The 16,305-nt window shown below is 39.7% G+C and overlaps 2 protein-coding genes across 11 annotated transcripts in view; one reads left to right on the forward strand and one right to left on the reverse strand.

Moving 5' to 3' along the window:
• Positions 1-16,305, forward strand: part of LRBA (LPS responsive beige-like anchor protein) — a 593,124-nt gene that overhangs the window by 348,926 nt on the left and 227,893 nt on the right. For all 10 annotated transcript variants that reach the window (XM_059697845.1, XM_059697843.1, XM_059697844.1 and 7 more), the window contains 2 exons: positions 1,080-1,226; positions 3,748-3,884. In XM_059697845.1, the coding sequence (XP_059553828.1) occupies positions 1,080-1,226; positions 3,748-3,884 (284 nt within the window). The remainder of the gene's footprint in view (positions 1-1,079; positions 1,227-3,747; positions 3,885-16,305) is intronic.
• On the reverse strand, positions 7,247-10,049 carry MAB21L2 (mab-21 like 2). The gene has a single exon (XM_059697869.1). The coding sequence runs from the start codon at positions 8,974-8,976 to the stop codon at positions 7,897-7,899; it is 1,080 nt and encodes a 359-aa protein (XP_059553852.1). The 5' UTR covers positions 8,977-10,049; the 3' UTR covers positions 7,247-7,896.

Raw genomic sequence — 16,305 nt, forward strand, 5'->3', positions numbered from 1 at the left:
GCAGTTAGTATCTGCTTTTATGTATTTCCTAGGGAGAAAGCTCCTCAAAGCAGTAGAGTCTCTCTGGAGGCACTTGGGGTTTTGAAGTCAGTATTTTGAGTATCAGTATTTCTCCTTTTGGCTGCACCTCAGCTTCTGTCTGTGGTTCCATTGTTGGCTGTAGGTGCTCCGCAGAGCTGCTTCTTCACTCCTCGGATTTCCTGCAAGCTCTCCCTCCTTTGCCTCGCGTCCAGCAGCAGCCTGTAACTGCCTTCGAGTCTGCTGCTCTCCACAGGCTGCTGCAGCTCAGGCAGCATGAGGCTCTTTGCCCAGATGCCTCTCATCCCAGGCTCTCTGTTATGTTTGCCCCCGGGGTGTCTTAGCCCTTTAGTTTAAACACAGGGAGGAGGTAGTGTTTGAGCCTCCACTTAGTTTCCACATTGCCTTGCTCTTGGATATTTGTCTAAGGACTGGAGTGGGGGTGCGGGTGGGGTGCGGGGGTGGGGCAAGGGCAAGGTGAAGGAAGGAGGGAGGGTGGAGTTAAGGGGAAGAGAACACAGCCTCTAAGAACTGCTAGAGCTTTATGAGTGGCAGATATGGCTTCAGGGTCTGGCCTGAGTCCTCATTGGCTGTGACTCTCTCCTAGCTCTGACTCTTCTTCCTTCTGGATTCTCCTTCACAGTCATTCCCCAAACATTTCAAAATGTTTTCACTATATTATCCCAGGAATGTGAATCGGCCTTCCTTATTTTTCAGTGTCATATAGGTATTATTTGTAAAAATAGGTTCTGATTTTTTTCTGTTGACAAATTTCCAAAAATGTGCTGCTTTTGAACCTTCTTCTGCCCTAACTATGAGTAAATAAATGGTTCAGTGAGGGGTGCAAGGGTCAGATTTAATGGGATTAGGGTGCTTGTTCAGACTAGGTTTGGGGAATCCCGTTTGTCAGAAGGATCATGCGTGCCATCCCAGTCACTTTCCCCAGCGTGGATGACTCCCTGTGCATATGATTGCCCACCTAGCCTTACCACAGTTCCCTGCCCCTCTGCCAGAGTGCTCTTCAGGGGCTGATGGACAGCTTTGTTTCCTTCTCATTTCAGCTGCAGATGAAGATATCCTTGCTAAAGGAAAACAGTCCATCAGGAGTCAGGCCTTAGGAAATCAGAACTCAGAAAACGAGATCCTCCCTGAAGGCGACGACGACACTCTGTCATCCGTGGATGAGAAGGATTTAGAGAATTTCACCGGTAAATTCAGTGCTTGTGCAGATATTTCAGCTTGTCTGGGCCAATAAGCATCTAATTACTTACTTTTTCAGCAGTGACCACTAGGACTACTAAGTTTACACCCACAATTACACAAGATAAAAATTTTTTGTGCCCTCCAACATTTTCCACCTAATCTGCAACACTGTATCCTTTATTTTCTTATGCTGTTCGGTCTCCACCCTGCTCATTTTAATGAATTATTTTCACTGAAAAAGAAAGAAAAGTTTAAAAGCAGCAACAACAAAACAAAATTGCTTCACCCATTCCATGGGAGTTACCTACTCTCTGTAATGTGAGAGTTGTAAGTAGAATTCTGCCAGTTGTTTTGTGAATAAAGCTCGGAGGCAGATAAGCTATTTGCTTTGATATACAGATCTTAGCGAACATGCTGCATATACCGTTAACTCCCTCCAAAACCCACTTCAGGAATGCTGTGGCTTTACACAGGATTCACATATTTTACCTGATGTAGGAATTTTGATTTGTACTCTGCAGATTTTCACTTTTACTTCCCTAATGGGAAAAATTCTCTTTTTAGCCTGAAATTTTAGTCATTCATTAAATGGCTTTTCTTTTCTTTTCTTTTTTTTTTTTTTTAATGCCTGTGGCTCTGTCCCTCGATGAGGAAAGTCTGAAAGATTCTATGATTTCTTTAGGGAAAATTATATAACCTGTTTTGATCGTTTTCATTTAAGAGAAAAGGCATTAGAAATCTTATATTTAATGACATATATGTTCAACCTGTGCTACTATGCAGTGAATGGCAATGAAATGCCAAAATGCATAATAGCATCTTTTCTGATGACCTGTGGACCTCTTTGTAAAGTAAAGTAAAATTAATTGGAGCATAGTGTGAGGGACTTAAGACAGGAATGGAGAATAAGGTGGACAATGCTATTCTCTAGTCTTTTCCTTCATATCCATTTACCCATTTCCTCTTCCTTTATTTTGCTTCTATTCTTGCTACTAGTAATACAGTCATACAGTAATAGAGGTGAAAGGGGAGTTTAATTATATAATCCTGACAATGGCAATAGGATTAGGAAGTAATCCACACTAATAAAGTGGTGTGGGTTAGAAATGAAGTGGAAATTGTCAGGGGTCTTCTTTAGGACCTAGGCTGCCCTAGCTCCTGCAGCTGTCTGCTTACCCTGTAATTGAATGTCTGAGAGTGATTGAAAAAATGTTATTTCTTCTCAGGATTACATGCTAATGTACAGAGGGCAAAGGAGACAGCAAAAGAACACATAGCTGCTTATTTCATCCATTTATAGGGATGAGCTTTGGGAAATCATGGCTGTTCGTAGCTATCTGCTGCCCATCTGCAGACACAATGTATTTGTACATTGGGAATAGAGGGCAAAACCTGTTCTGATCTCTGCAGAGCATCCCTTCTATTGTCCTACTGGCACACATTAAGATTGATGCGAGATTAAGGACCAACACCCTTCTAACAATCGATAGAAATGTCAATTCATCTGAATTTTGAAACACTTATTCACCCATTGATTACCTGAATAGGTGTGCTGTGTTTATAGGCACTGTATTAATTCAGACCTCTAAGTGCCAATCTTCTCTTGCTGTTTTCTTCACCTATAGGATTTGTACAATGAAGAATTGACATGGGATTTCAATTTCTTACTACATCGAATCTTTACATAAATCTATATGTATATATAATATAATCATTATTTTTAGTTATTTTAGATTTAGCTCTAATATACTTTGTGCTTTTCTATCTGTATTGAATCTATTGTTTTCAGTAGCAGGCTGATTTGTCTCTTTGATAAGCCCTGTGGAGATTTGATTATTCCAATAAAAATTCATTCACTTGGAAACCCACCCTCCAGCTGTTTACTCCCAGAGTCCCTGAACTACACTAATATTAGATTTGGAAGCACTGAACAAAATTTAACAGTGGAAAGGCAGGTTTAGAAAATAAGTATTTTTACCAATCTTTCACGGGGAAAGTTATTACGGAAGAGGCTTTGTGTCAGCCTGGCACAAAATCTTTACCAGAGAATATGGTGTAATGTTTCTCACTTTGCTAATAAGCTAGTGATCTTTTTATAATCATGCCTCAGCCAAACTCTAAACTAACCTCTGGCCTTGAGAGCCTATTGAGTCCTCCTTGCTGCTGGTTGTTGTTCCATGTTGTTTGATAGCCTGAGGCTTGTTTTCTAAATGGAATGTGGATGGACTTATTTAGGCAGAGCTGCCCTTTTTTCCAGATTAGACCAAAGCTTTGCAGACTCCCAGTAAAATAATTGCATCCTAGCTTACTGTTACCATTATTTGCCTGTTATAAATCTCTTAGTATGAGAACCCTAACTTTGCATTTTCAGAGGAAGTTTGGGGGGCACAACAGAATTTGTGTAGGAGTTGGCAGGCAATTTGGTGCTAGGGGTGAGAATTTTTAAATAAAATTTCTGTTTGAATCTATTTGAATTTTTGAAAAATGTCATTCCAACTTATGCAGCTTGCCTTTTCCTTTTGGCAGGTCCTGTTAGCCTGAGCACACCAGCTCAGCTTGTGGCCCCCTCTGTTGTAGTAAAGGGCATTCTTTCTGTCACCTCCTCCGAGCTCTATTTTGAGGTGGATGAAGAAGATCCCCACTTCAAGAATATCGACCCCAAGGTGAGATGATGAGGAGCGGGCTTCATTTTTATGGAATTGTATTTTTCTTTGGATGGGATGATGCGCTGTTATTAAGTAGGATTGGCATTGGTAAAATCTGACAGACTTAGTTTGAATTTCTTGCTGATTTCTCTGTCTCTGCAGGCAACTATTTCCTTTAGCTTATGGCTTCCTTACCAGTTAGTTAGATTATTGAAGTTTATTTAGATTCCAAAACAATTCCCACTTAATTGCATTTATCATTAGCTCATTGAAGGGTGGGGGAAGAACCTCAGGGAATATCTCCTATAAATATATTTTGCCTGAAAGGGTCCAGGGTGAATTAAGCTACAAAATTCAGTGAGATCGAGAGACGAATTATTTTGTTTAGCCTTTCTGCTTTCTAGGTATAATACCAATATATCACTCTCCTTGCTTTGTCCTCATGACTTACTACTCTGTTGTGCATGCGTGTCTCATGTGTGTATGAGGTACTCTGTTTCCCATTACCTGAAGTCGATTTTACAAGGCACTGCATAATTTCCTATTCTTAAATGAAAATGTAATTTCCCCTTTAAAATGTATTTCTGATTACTTTTCAGACCTTGGCAACTTTATTTTACTAAGAAACATTTGTGGCTAGGCCATAAAGCCCAAATTAGGTTTATTTCATGAATGTGAATGGTAGGATTTGTTCTGAGAGGAAAGTCTCGTTTAAAATGAGCAAAATAAGCATCGTATAGAAAGAAAAGTGGTTTAAAAAATTGGAATACTTTATTTTACACACTGATAGCTTTTGTGTGTGCATACTACATACATAGATACATGCATACACACATATATACATTCTGAATTTATTGGTTTTGTAATCATGTGAATTATTAAGTTTTAGTGATTTAGAAGTATTTCAAAGTAGTTCTTGATGAAAATGTTATAATTTTATTGAAAACTTTATGATCATCTCTTGTCTTATGTGCATCTCTAACACAATGTTTTGAAATTGCTGCCTTTATTAACAGGATTTGGTAGATTGTACAAAAGGAAAGCTACAGTGAAACAGCTCATTTTGACCTTGGTAATTCAGCTAATCCAGCATAGAGAAAACTTTAATTTAGATTTTTGCATTATTTTTTTTTACTTTGTTACAGAGCTAAAATGTCTGGAAATGTTTTTTAGTTTCTTTAGGAAAGAAAAGTAACCAAAATGAATTACATTCTCTAATTTATGGTAGTTTGTGAGTTTCAGAGGCTAGAATTTAACTCAGAATATCGATTTTGCTTTTGGACATACATGGCTTAAAGTCTAAATTGTGATTTAAGGTATCTAAGTAATTTTACTCAATATTGGAATTTTTGCGAGTCTTTGCAATTAGACTCATTGAAGTTATTTGCTCCTTTGGGGGAAGTTATAACTTTTATTTCTCTCTGATCTTATTCTGTGTAGCATCATTAAATTAATTTTTCCCCTGTTGCTTGTGCAATGCAGGGATCTTTTACCTTAGTCACAGAAATTGTTTTGTACCACAGCAATCTGCCTAACGTTACAGAAATAAAAACTTCTGCTAGTTTATATTGAACAATTTGTCAGTCTGTTTTTGGAAGAATTTTTTATTTTGTATAGACATTGGTGCTTTAAGGTTGTTTGTAGTGAGGACACTTACGTTGTTGCAGTGGTTTTCTTTTTTAGTTGCATCAAATTAAATGAGGAGGAGAAAAGATACTGAATTTGGGGAAATTTTGTTTCTTCTTGTCAAAAGTTAAAAGCTTTTCCTGGGATAATTAGAGGGAGATATGTGTCTAATGCTGTAAGTACTTTTGAGAGTGAAAAAATGGTCATTTTAAGATGTTATTTTAATCTTTTAAACTAAACATTGTCTTTAAATCATTACTTTGTAAATGTAAGACCTATTACTTGCTTTGAAAATGTTCTTAAAAATCAGAACATTTTCCCCAGAGAATAAATTCATTTTTATTATTAAAAAAAAAAAGTAGTGTGTTTGTCTGCACCACTTACTATTACAGTGCATTTGTTCTGCATCTACAGGAAGAGAGACCAGAAAAGACACAGATTTAGAGTAGAGATGATTTCAGAGCTAATAAGATCAAAGTTTATATTTCTAGACTAGAACTATTTTTACTATGGAAATTTCACCAGGAAATCTTATGACTGAACCCTGTTTGGTCAAGTGAACCAGAGCTCTAAGTACCTTCCTTGTTTTTCATCCATCTCTCCTGTTGTCCTGCTGCTCATCCATCCTTATACTCCCTCCCCCACTTCTCCCTCTGTTCTTTAAAATTTTTCTTTATATCTCTCATTCATGGATTTTCTCAATAAATTAAAAACTGGGATAATTTAAAGAACAAATTTTACAGGATAACATCTGACATATATTCTGTACCTGTGCCTCCTCATTAGCATATCTAATGGAGTACATAGTTGCCTCCAATATGAGGAAGAGAAATCAGTTCCTTTCGGATACTTTCAGTTTTACAAATTACTTTATAATCATTTATTTCCTTGCTTTAAAAAGAAACCTTTCTTAAAGTTGAAATGTAATGGGTATATTGGATTGTTACCGTAGAAAGGCAGAAAGAGCAGAAAGTACTTTTCCTATTTGTAAATTCTTGAAACAGTAATATTCTTTTGGTCAGAAATATTGTATCCAAACCTTTTTTTGTTTGAATTGCCTATAAGAAGCTTCAGAATAATCATGAAAAATACTGGGGATTTAAAAAAATGACCATAGTGTTGGCATTTATAACTAAGCAATTTAAAATATTGAAGTAATTCATAAATCTGGATTGTTCACGTTTGCTAGGAAAAGGACTATTGCTATAACCACTTTATTCATTTTTGGTGCGGTTGATTTAACTGTTAAGTTTTTATTATTTAAAACTTAAAGAGGACAAATGATTGAAGGAAAAGTGTCAACTGATAGTGCTAACTCTTCAGAAAAGATCCATAAGTATTTCCTTTGTATTTCAGACTCAGAGTGAATTTTTAAAAATTATGGCATAAAAAGCAAATGTCTTCATTTTAATGTGGAAAAAATTTTTCTCTTTAAAAAATTAGGATCAAAATTTGTTTTTCTATATAAAATGTCTTCTTTTTTCAAGTGTCTAGGAAGATATTACTTTTAATCTTAAATCTATAGTACAAACATATTATATATTTGGGTAAAAATTAATATTTTCTCTTTTCTAAGGATTTTGGTGAGAACTTGTATGATTAAACCTACAAAATGTGCTGTATTTGTAATTTTGCAAATTAGAGTTCAAATGGCAGCTTCTTGTATTTAGCTGCTCAAATTCAGATCTTTACATTGTGAATTTTAAATTGTGATCTCACCTGCCTTCATTTAAGAACAATCCACAAACAGTCAATTACAATGTAAAGTAATATTTTTATTTCTGTTTTCAACAAGACTGCTTAGGGTGAGGGTAGAGGTGCAGGAGAGGGAGGAGCACAGTCTGACATTGGCACTGAGATACATTTAACATCAGCAAAACTTTTTTTAAAAGAGAAATTTTACATATAATTAAATACTTTTTTTCACTTGGTGACAACATTCAGGCAACCCAAAACAAAATGAAATGAGGCAGAGAGAGAGAGAGAGAGAGAGAGAGAGAGAGAGAGAGAGAGAGAGAGAGAGAAGAGGAGACAGAAGGAGAGAGAGGAGAGAAAGGGAGAGAAGGAAAAGGGGAGAACTACTATACATTGATTTGAAAATGTACCTTGGGTTTCATTTTGTGGTGGCAAAGCCCGATTGCTTCTTTTGTGTGACCTCTTAAATTCACATTGTTTGGAAGAAAACGATCACTTTGTGCAAGAATGTGATTTTGTGTTGTTTGGTTTGTTGGTAGGGTTGCTCTCTTTTTGTTGGTTTGTGCATTCAAGGAGGTCTGCTGCTTGGTTCCTGTTTCTTTCAGGTGGCTTACATAAAAGTTTGTGTCCGGAGTTCCCGCTGTTTGTGGTGTGTTGGGTGGATGAGAGCATTCCCGTTTGCATCGCTTTTCAAGCAGTCCCCAGCACCCTATAGTTTGTCCAGGCTTTTGGGATTGGTGAGAATTTCCCTGGCCAACCTCCAGGTCTGCTTGGCAGCACTCTCCAGGGCCGAGTGGGGCTTGCCCTGGAAAAGGTCGAGGTTGGGCAGAAAGTAGTGTGGGCAGCGGCGGCACTGCAGGCAAGAGATGAGCTGCAGCAGGATGCCGTTGAGCCGGTCGCCCAGGCACGCCTCGTCCCAGTCCGTTTCCCGCGGGTGTTTCTCGCACTCGTACAGCAGCAGCGTCTTCATGTGGTAGTTATTGAGTGGCTGGCCTGGCAGCTCCAGGTGGCGGTCCCGTAGGGTCTTCAGCACCGACAGACACTTGTTTCGGCAGCCGCCCATCAGCAGGCGGTTCTCGGCCTCCCCGAACTGTAGCACCCAGGCATCGCTCTCCGCGGAGCTCTGCTTGCCGGTCAGCGAGTAGCACTCCTTGGAGAGCAAGTTGAACCCTTCGGCCTTGACCTCCGCCACCCGATTGGGGCCCGGCCAGGGGATGTGAGGCATAGGCCACTGTGCCGCACTGCGAGGCCAGATACCAGTGCACTTGAACGCAGGAGTGATCTGCACCACATAGCGCTCCCTGATGCGCAACTTGACTTCGCTGGTGTCTGCGATCATCTTGACCACATCCCGATAGCTGCACTTGTCCACCGCCTGAGCCACCAGCGTCTGGAAACGTGAACGGATCTTACGCGCGGAGAGGTAGCCGGACGCTGTGATGAACTCAACCCAGAGAGACATGCTCCGCTTCCTACCGTCGCTCAGTTTGAGCACCGCGCAGCCGGGCAGAGAGCCGTCGTCCACGAAGTTGAAGACACCCATCTGGTTGAGGTAGAGCACCACCTCGAATTCTGTGGGCGAGATGACCTCCAGCCCCTCGTAGCGGGCATCGATCTCGCTCAGGGAGCTGATGAAGCGAGGCTCCTGCACCTCCACTTCCTTTAGCACATCCGAGACCACCTTACAGACCTCTCGGATGGTCTTGGCGATGGCCGCCTTGCGCGCTTGGCAGCGCTCCGTGTAGTATTTATTGAGCTGGTAAACCAGCTTGGCCTGAGCGGCGATCATGTTGGGGCACAGGTCCGGGCTATACACCGGCGTCTCGCAATACGTTGAGGGATCCAAGGCTCACACACTGGTGGTGGCCCTGCGGCTTGCAAAAGAGGCAGTGCGCTCCCCTTAAGCCCCACTTTCACTCTTGCTTTCCACCTGGGCTGACCCGCTGATGCTACAGCAGGCCAGATCTCTCTTTCCCCTCAGTCCGAAATCCTTTTCTTCTCCAGAAAATTAGCGGGGGGGGGAAAAAAGTGATCTTTCAAAAAGAAAAGTACCTGCTGGGACTTTCTTGCTTTCTCTTGATATGTAAAATAAAGATGTGCTTGCCAGCCGGAGAGATAAGGGGGAGGAGGGAAAAGAGAAGACAAGAAAACTTCAGGTTAACAAAAGGTTTAGTTTAGATATCTGCTGCCGAGATTGTCCAGAAATCTGGAAATGAGGTCTTTTAAGTGCTAAAGTAAATTTAAAAATCAAAGCGAAACATTCACTGTTTCATTCTTAAACTTGTCTCCCAAGCTGGTAGGACTTCTTCACTCAGCTTAGGTGAGTGCCTTCCTCACCCTCCCCCAAATGTAAGGTGAAGGATGTAATTAATGTCCGGAGAGCAGCGAAGTGCACTGAGTCAGCGGCACCCTCGGAGGTGTGCAGACGTCCTGCGCTCTCAGCGTGCTGGTCTGGTCCCTTCTCAGGGGGTCGTGTTGTAGCGGTATTCCTCTTTTCCTGCTGGAGGCGTTGTTTGGACCGGACTTGATTGTTTGCAGTGGGTTCTTCTTGTTTTTCTCTAGGTGCAAACCGCTGGAAGTTGTTTGATATTCATTTCTGCTTCGTAATTTATAATCTTGGCCCTCACAAAATGTATTTTAATGTGACGAAGTCTTTGCTTGCGTTGCATCTGGGGTTTAGTTATAATGATTCTAGGGTTTTTCTTCTCCTCCCCCTTTAGGTTGCTTGTGCAGATTCCACTTTCTGAGTCCTCTCTCCCTCCTCCCCTCTGAGGTCTCTCTCCCTGTCCCCTCCTAATCTCTCTTCCCTCCCTTGCTCCCTCCCTTCCTTTTCTCTCTCCCTCTCTCTCTCTCTCTATCTCTCTCTCCCTCTCTCCCCCCTCCCCCCTCTCTAAATCTCTCTAGCTCTCTTTCGCTCACCTCTCACTCCCCACTCTCCCCTCTCCCTGCCTTGCTGTTTCCTGGAGTTATTTAGTTTATGAATGGTCCAGGGCCATCATGAGGGGGGCGGAGCTTCAGTTCGTACAATCGCTATCCAAGCTGTCACTGCTTTAGCCAATCCGAGAGAGAAGACAGGCATGCTTGGCCCACGGTAGCAGCCACCGCTGCGCTTGATAAAGAAAGAGGGTAACGGGAGAAGTAAGAAAACAGGAGGAGATAGTAGAAGTCAAATGCACACACACATTTTACAGCCCCCTCTTCTTTATCCTCCTCTCTTATCAGTTGCAAGGAAGAACAAGAGTCTGTATAGAAAGGACTTTCTGGAGATGACAGAGTAACTGGAGGGAGAGTAACAGTGGTTCAGAAAGGTTCACTCCCCCCCCCCCCCCATCAACATAGTGAAGAAGGTGCAAACTAACAAAATCACTTTCGCTTAAGGCAAATGGGAGGAGGACAGGAATTTGGGAAAGGACCTAACGTTTTCTTGATTTTCTCCCATCAAGTCTCCCCACCCCCATTGTTGCTGAGAGCAAGAGCAATTGCTGTATAAGTGCACCAGTGTGTGGGGGGTGGGTATGGGGTGAGGGTTTATGACTATAAATCCCTTTTCAGTAATTTTCATATGCTGTTGAAAAAAATGGGCAGGACAAAAGTAGTGCAAGCACCTTGTTTGATAATTGCTGCTTCATAATTAAGAGTCAGATATATTCAATGCTTTTCCTTTATTGTTACAAGGACAGCCATATTAACCAGTTATTAGAAAATATATTTAAGTTGCGAGAGATGGTGCAGATTTATAGATGGTAGAATTTTGTTGGAATATGTTTACATCAAAATAAACCACTGAAACTGTTTTAAGCTTAAAAACGAAAGGAAGTTAATGTGAACCTGAATCAAAATTTTCTTAAAATGCCAATGTTGTAAATCTAATTTTGAATATTTTTGAAGGTAATACAGTTTCATTTGTAAAATGAATTTATTTTCATAATTGACTTTTGCTTTTAAAAGACTCACTACTGCAATGCAAACATCTATAACTATCCTGTTATTGATTACACAGATGGCTTCACTCCTCCCTTGGCATTTCAGTGAAACACATGTCTGTGTTCTAGTGTATGTATTTTACCCATTGTAGCGTTTCGGTACTTTTGGATGAAAAAGCTGTAACAGTGTTTGTGATTTGCTTAATATTCAGGGTTTATGTTTGAACCTTGGATGTCTGTCTGGTTTCAGAGTCTTTTTTAGATAAATAGGCGGGATTATTATTATTACTATTTTTAGAGTTGGTATGTTGTATTCTTTGATAATGCTGTAAGGATAAAACTCTATGAAGCCCTTCCGGGAAGACTGCATTTTGCAAAACCTGGCATGCAGCTTTTTCAAAATCCCTTGGGAGGGATTGACTTGCTCTCTTAAAACGGGACCAGGTGAACCTGAATTCAGTTGCTTAGGGGAAGTTTATGTCTCTCCTCCTCCTTGATGCCAGATGCTTGGACCTCTTAGTCCTTTCTTATGTGGCTGGTGTGGTCCAATACCTTGTCACCAATTCACTTTTTTTTTGCCCTAAGTCCCTTTCTAAAGAACCATTGGGACATTTTAAAAAAATTAAGTCGAATTTATTGCGTGGAATCTGTGTTCAGTAGTGAGGAGTTGGGATGAACAGTTGGAAGTAAGCATACTTGAAATTCGGACACAGCTTTAGTCAACTATTCAGGAGTGGCAGAGAGGCGGGGCGGCCTCGGGACCCCAGCCTTGGGGGAGGGGGGGGGACGCTGGGCTGCCTGAGGAGCCTGGGCTGCGGCGCCTTCGGAGGTTGGCGTGTGGGAAGCCCAGACTCCGTGGATAACCCGCTTATTGCCTGTGGGTCACACCAGCGCCCTGGGAAATATTAGTGGGCAGGAGGGACACTTTGGTGCAGGGAGTTGTGTGACCAGCCAGGAAAGGGTCCTTAGCCTCGTCTCCCGAGGGCAGTTACTGGGGAGAGACTCCTGGCAGGGCCAGAGGGGGCAATGCTTTCCCTCCCCAACCTTCGAGGTGGCCGCTTCTTCAGTGCTTCCTGTCCTCGCGGCTGAGGTGCCCCTGGGAGTGAGTGTTTGCAGAAAGGTCTGGGGTCTGGGGTGACCGTGGTAGTGCATCTTCTGGGCCATGGCGCTGCCTACTGCCGGTGCAGGGTAGGTGCCCAGGGACGCCAGTCCATGCCTTTGCCTAGTGAGGCGGCCCAGGCCGTGCTGCGCTAGACGCCATTGCCTGATACCTCGCTCCTCTCAGCTCCTCTCCTCTTGTCTCCGCTCTGTCAAGCACAGCTAAGTTTCTTGCACCCTTTTCCCAGCGTTTCTCCACTTTTACAACAGAGGCTGAGAGTTGATAAAACATTACAAATGTTTTGATTTAAAAACAATCCATTACCAATTTACCCTGTCTAAGGTAGATGCTCTAGTAAATAATAAATCAGTTAAACAAAGGCGACTTTAATTTATTGTCACGGTACTAATTAGAAACATCATTCGAGCAATAAACTTAAACACTTCCAGCAAATAATGCTCCCTCTTGCCAGTTCCCTTCTCCCCCTCCCCCACCCAACTCCCTAGGCCGCCTCTGCTCTCGGAACTGAACTGCTTCTGCTCTGTGTTTGCGAATCCGCTCTCTTCCTCTGGTTGAATAATTGAAGGGGGAAACGGTATCTGAGGAGGCTGTAATTGAAGAGCCCCTGTCACCTCTGCTTTTATGTATGTTAGTATAGAAGTCCATCAGCAGCTCCTTGATGGTGTATTAAAACGAAGTGGCAGCCCCTTCTGCAGGAGATACCATATTCTATTAAAGGAGACCAAGTGAGAGAAAGAAACTCTAGACTAGAGGCTAAAAGCCACTTCAAGTCTTCAGGCCGATTGATCTGTATTCTCGTTATAATCCATCTCATCATACTTGAGTTAATGAGGCAAAAGAGGGGGAGCGAAATCTGATGGTCCTTGACAAATTCATTAGGGAGGCTGCAGGACATTTTATTTGACTGTTAAACATCTTGTTTGTTTGGTTTAGACAGTGCCAACATCAGCTTGCTTCTGCCCAGACCTGTGATGTTAGGATAGCTGCAGACATTCCTAAAAAGAGGAGGACATTCAGGGTGTGATTTGAATTTTTTGTTTTGGATTTCCGGTTGTCCATAACCTTCAGACTTCTCTAGGCTTTACCTTCACCATCATCATTACATTCGGTACGTTTTATGAGGATGTAGAAGGTGGGGTGTTTTTAGTTACTATAAACTAAAATGTGTATGTTTAAACTTAAGTCTGAAAATTTCCTGTATCCTTTAAAAAATGAGTTAAGTTTTAGCAAATACTATACTAGTTAGTAAAAAAAGTGAATGTGTAAGTTCCAGATTACACATTACATCCTGTTTTTACTTGATCATGGTTAAATAAACTTGTAATTATTAATTGAATTTCCTCTGGTAGTGAAACACGAAAGCCAGAAACTTAGAAATAAAAATTTTAACTATTTGTGCAAATAAGATATTTTCAAAATAAAATTGGTATATTTTAACTTGGGGGCCTTTTTATATTTAACATTAGAAGCAGAACTGAGTGCTTTTTGAATGGTGTTAAAGTAAGGTGATGAGTTAACCAAATACTTAAAAAACTGAAAATATTTCTTATTGAAGAATAATGAACAATTAGGCTAAATGCTAATGTTATATTTTATTTGAAGATAATAATACAGTATTTTATTTTCACAAAAACCTTTTCTTGGAAGGAAACAAACAGTTCAATTGTGATACTTTCTTGAATAGAGAATTCAGTTATATTTTCCTTCAGCAGTTGACTTAAAGAGCCTCAGCTCAAATGCTTTCAGAAAGAACCCTGGCTTCCATTTCTAGGCAAACAGCATGAGGGAAAAGAAAAGCTAATGCTTTTTGCCTGTCATTTTTGTGCATTGCTGCACCGCTGATGAAGCTGGAACTGCTGGAGGGAATATATGGATTTGAAAAGAAGTGATTCAGTAGTTCATGTTGTGTTTCTCAGACGCAAAACCAAACTAATGGTTGACGTCAGTGCTTCTGTACATCTGACAGTTATAATCCTGTTTATATTTCCAGAGAATACAGAATCCTCAAACAGCATTATTTTTGCTGATATTTACTTATGAGAAATAAATGTATTTACTGAGTTAAACTTCAGTGCATTTTCTACTTTATCATATCACTGAGAGTAAAAAGATACCATTATTTTATTATCTGTAGAAATAGCATATAATAATATTTACTAAAGAGTATACAAATACTAGATTGCATGATAGTGATATTGTCTTCTAAGGAAACATTTACATATTAAAAAATAATCAGATTATTAACTTAAAAAACTCAACTCTGAAGGATTTTTATTTTTCATTTATTTATTTAATATATTTTATTGATTTTTTTACAGAGAGGAAGGGAGAGGGATAGAAAGTTAGAAACATCGATGAGAGAGAAACACCGATCAGCTGCCTCCTGCACACCCTCTACTGGGGATGTGCCGCAACCAAGGTACATGCCCTGGACTGGAATCGAACCCGGGACCCTTCAGTCCGCAGGCCGACACTCTATCCACTGAACCAAACCGGTTAGGGCGGATTTGTACATTTTAAAAAACAAAGGACCACATGTTTGCCTATATATGTTCTGATCATCTAAAATCTGATTTTGAAACATATATGAGGTTGCTAAATTTTTGCTTCATATACAGTTAATCATTCAACATATTTATAAAAATGCTTGGCTTTTTTAATGCTTGACTTTTTAAAAACAAAATTTTTTTTTGTTGGTCAAGATATTAATGGGGAAATAAATAACTATTAATTTTCTGGTTTTAAAATTCCAGTCAAAACAAAAAGAAAATAACCCAGACAATGTGTTAGTGTATTTGTTGATGAAATTTTATTGAAATAATTACATTAAAATATCTGTAAGAAACTTTAACAACAACATTGTCAATTATACTATTCACATTGTATTAAAGTCAAATCAAACCACTTTTTTTTCCCTATTCTGATCTAATTTTCCCAAACTCTGAAGTATCATAGAGATTGTTTGTGTGTATTGATAATTATTATTCTGTAATCAATCTAGCAAATAATCAGTAACTGAATATTTTCTTTGAAGAGTTCACTGTAGTGCCTATTAATTATAAATGATAAAAAAATGTTGCTGGAACAAGTTTTTTCTAAAACCCCCGCCCCTCACAAAATAGCTTTTGATTGGTAACCCAGGAGTATTATTGTTCTCATTTGAACAGTTTGAACTTAAGATAACGTTCTGTTAAGTAAAAGCAATAGCTTTAACTTTGTATAGTAAGCCTATCAAGCTGTACTGAAAAATAAATGTTTTTATGTACTTTTGAGTGTTGTTTGTGGGCCTTTTATGTTTGTTTGGGTTACGTGGGACAATATATATGATTAGTGATCTTTATACCTATTAGACATTTGCAAGTCTAATTCTTACATTATTTAGTAGGATGAGAAAATTCAGAGTATGATACATGTTAGTTTTTCCCCAAGCTGAATAGCAACTGTATATATGAGTACTTTATTAAGCTGTGCAGAGTTTGATCTCACCAAAATGTATAATGATAGAGCAAAGAACCTGGACTCATGAAAGTGGAAGTAAACAGCTTTTAGCCTGACTGAGAAGTGAATACTGTTGTATTACTGAGCTAGGATATGAAATTTAAGGAAATTCAAGTTAATTCAGCAAGAATTTTTCAGAAGGTGTTTCATTGAACTTATTGTAGTTTGACTTATGTTGTATTCGTCTTTTGGTCTTACCAATAAATCATTTAGCCTTTTCTCATTTCAAATATATACATTTTTGAGTTGTACCTATGATATTCTTTTATTTCCATATATAGTTAGACATTTGCTCTGAAAGTTAGAATAAGATCCATCTATCCTCCTTTCCTATCCTTCCCTTTCTTCCTTCTTCCCTTCCTTTCCTTAACAATTTGAACTTACTAAAGTACTATGAGGTAAATATTAAATTTTACCTGTCAAATAACTTTGTCTTTCATAACTCACTATAAAATCTTCAACAATGAGAGGGTGCTTTTAGTGGAGCCAACTCTTAACCATTTAAGGAATGATTACATAATTTTTGGAATCTTATTTGTTTTTCTTCCACAAATTTTACTGGTCTTTTAATATCACT

This window comes from Myotis daubentonii, chromosome 5 (genome assembly GCF_963259705.1).
Source record: "Myotis daubentonii chromosome 5, mMyoDau2.1, whole genome shotgun sequence".
Lineage (NCBI taxonomy): Eukaryota > Metazoa > Chordata > Mammalia > Chiroptera > Vespertilionidae > Myotis > Myotis daubentonii.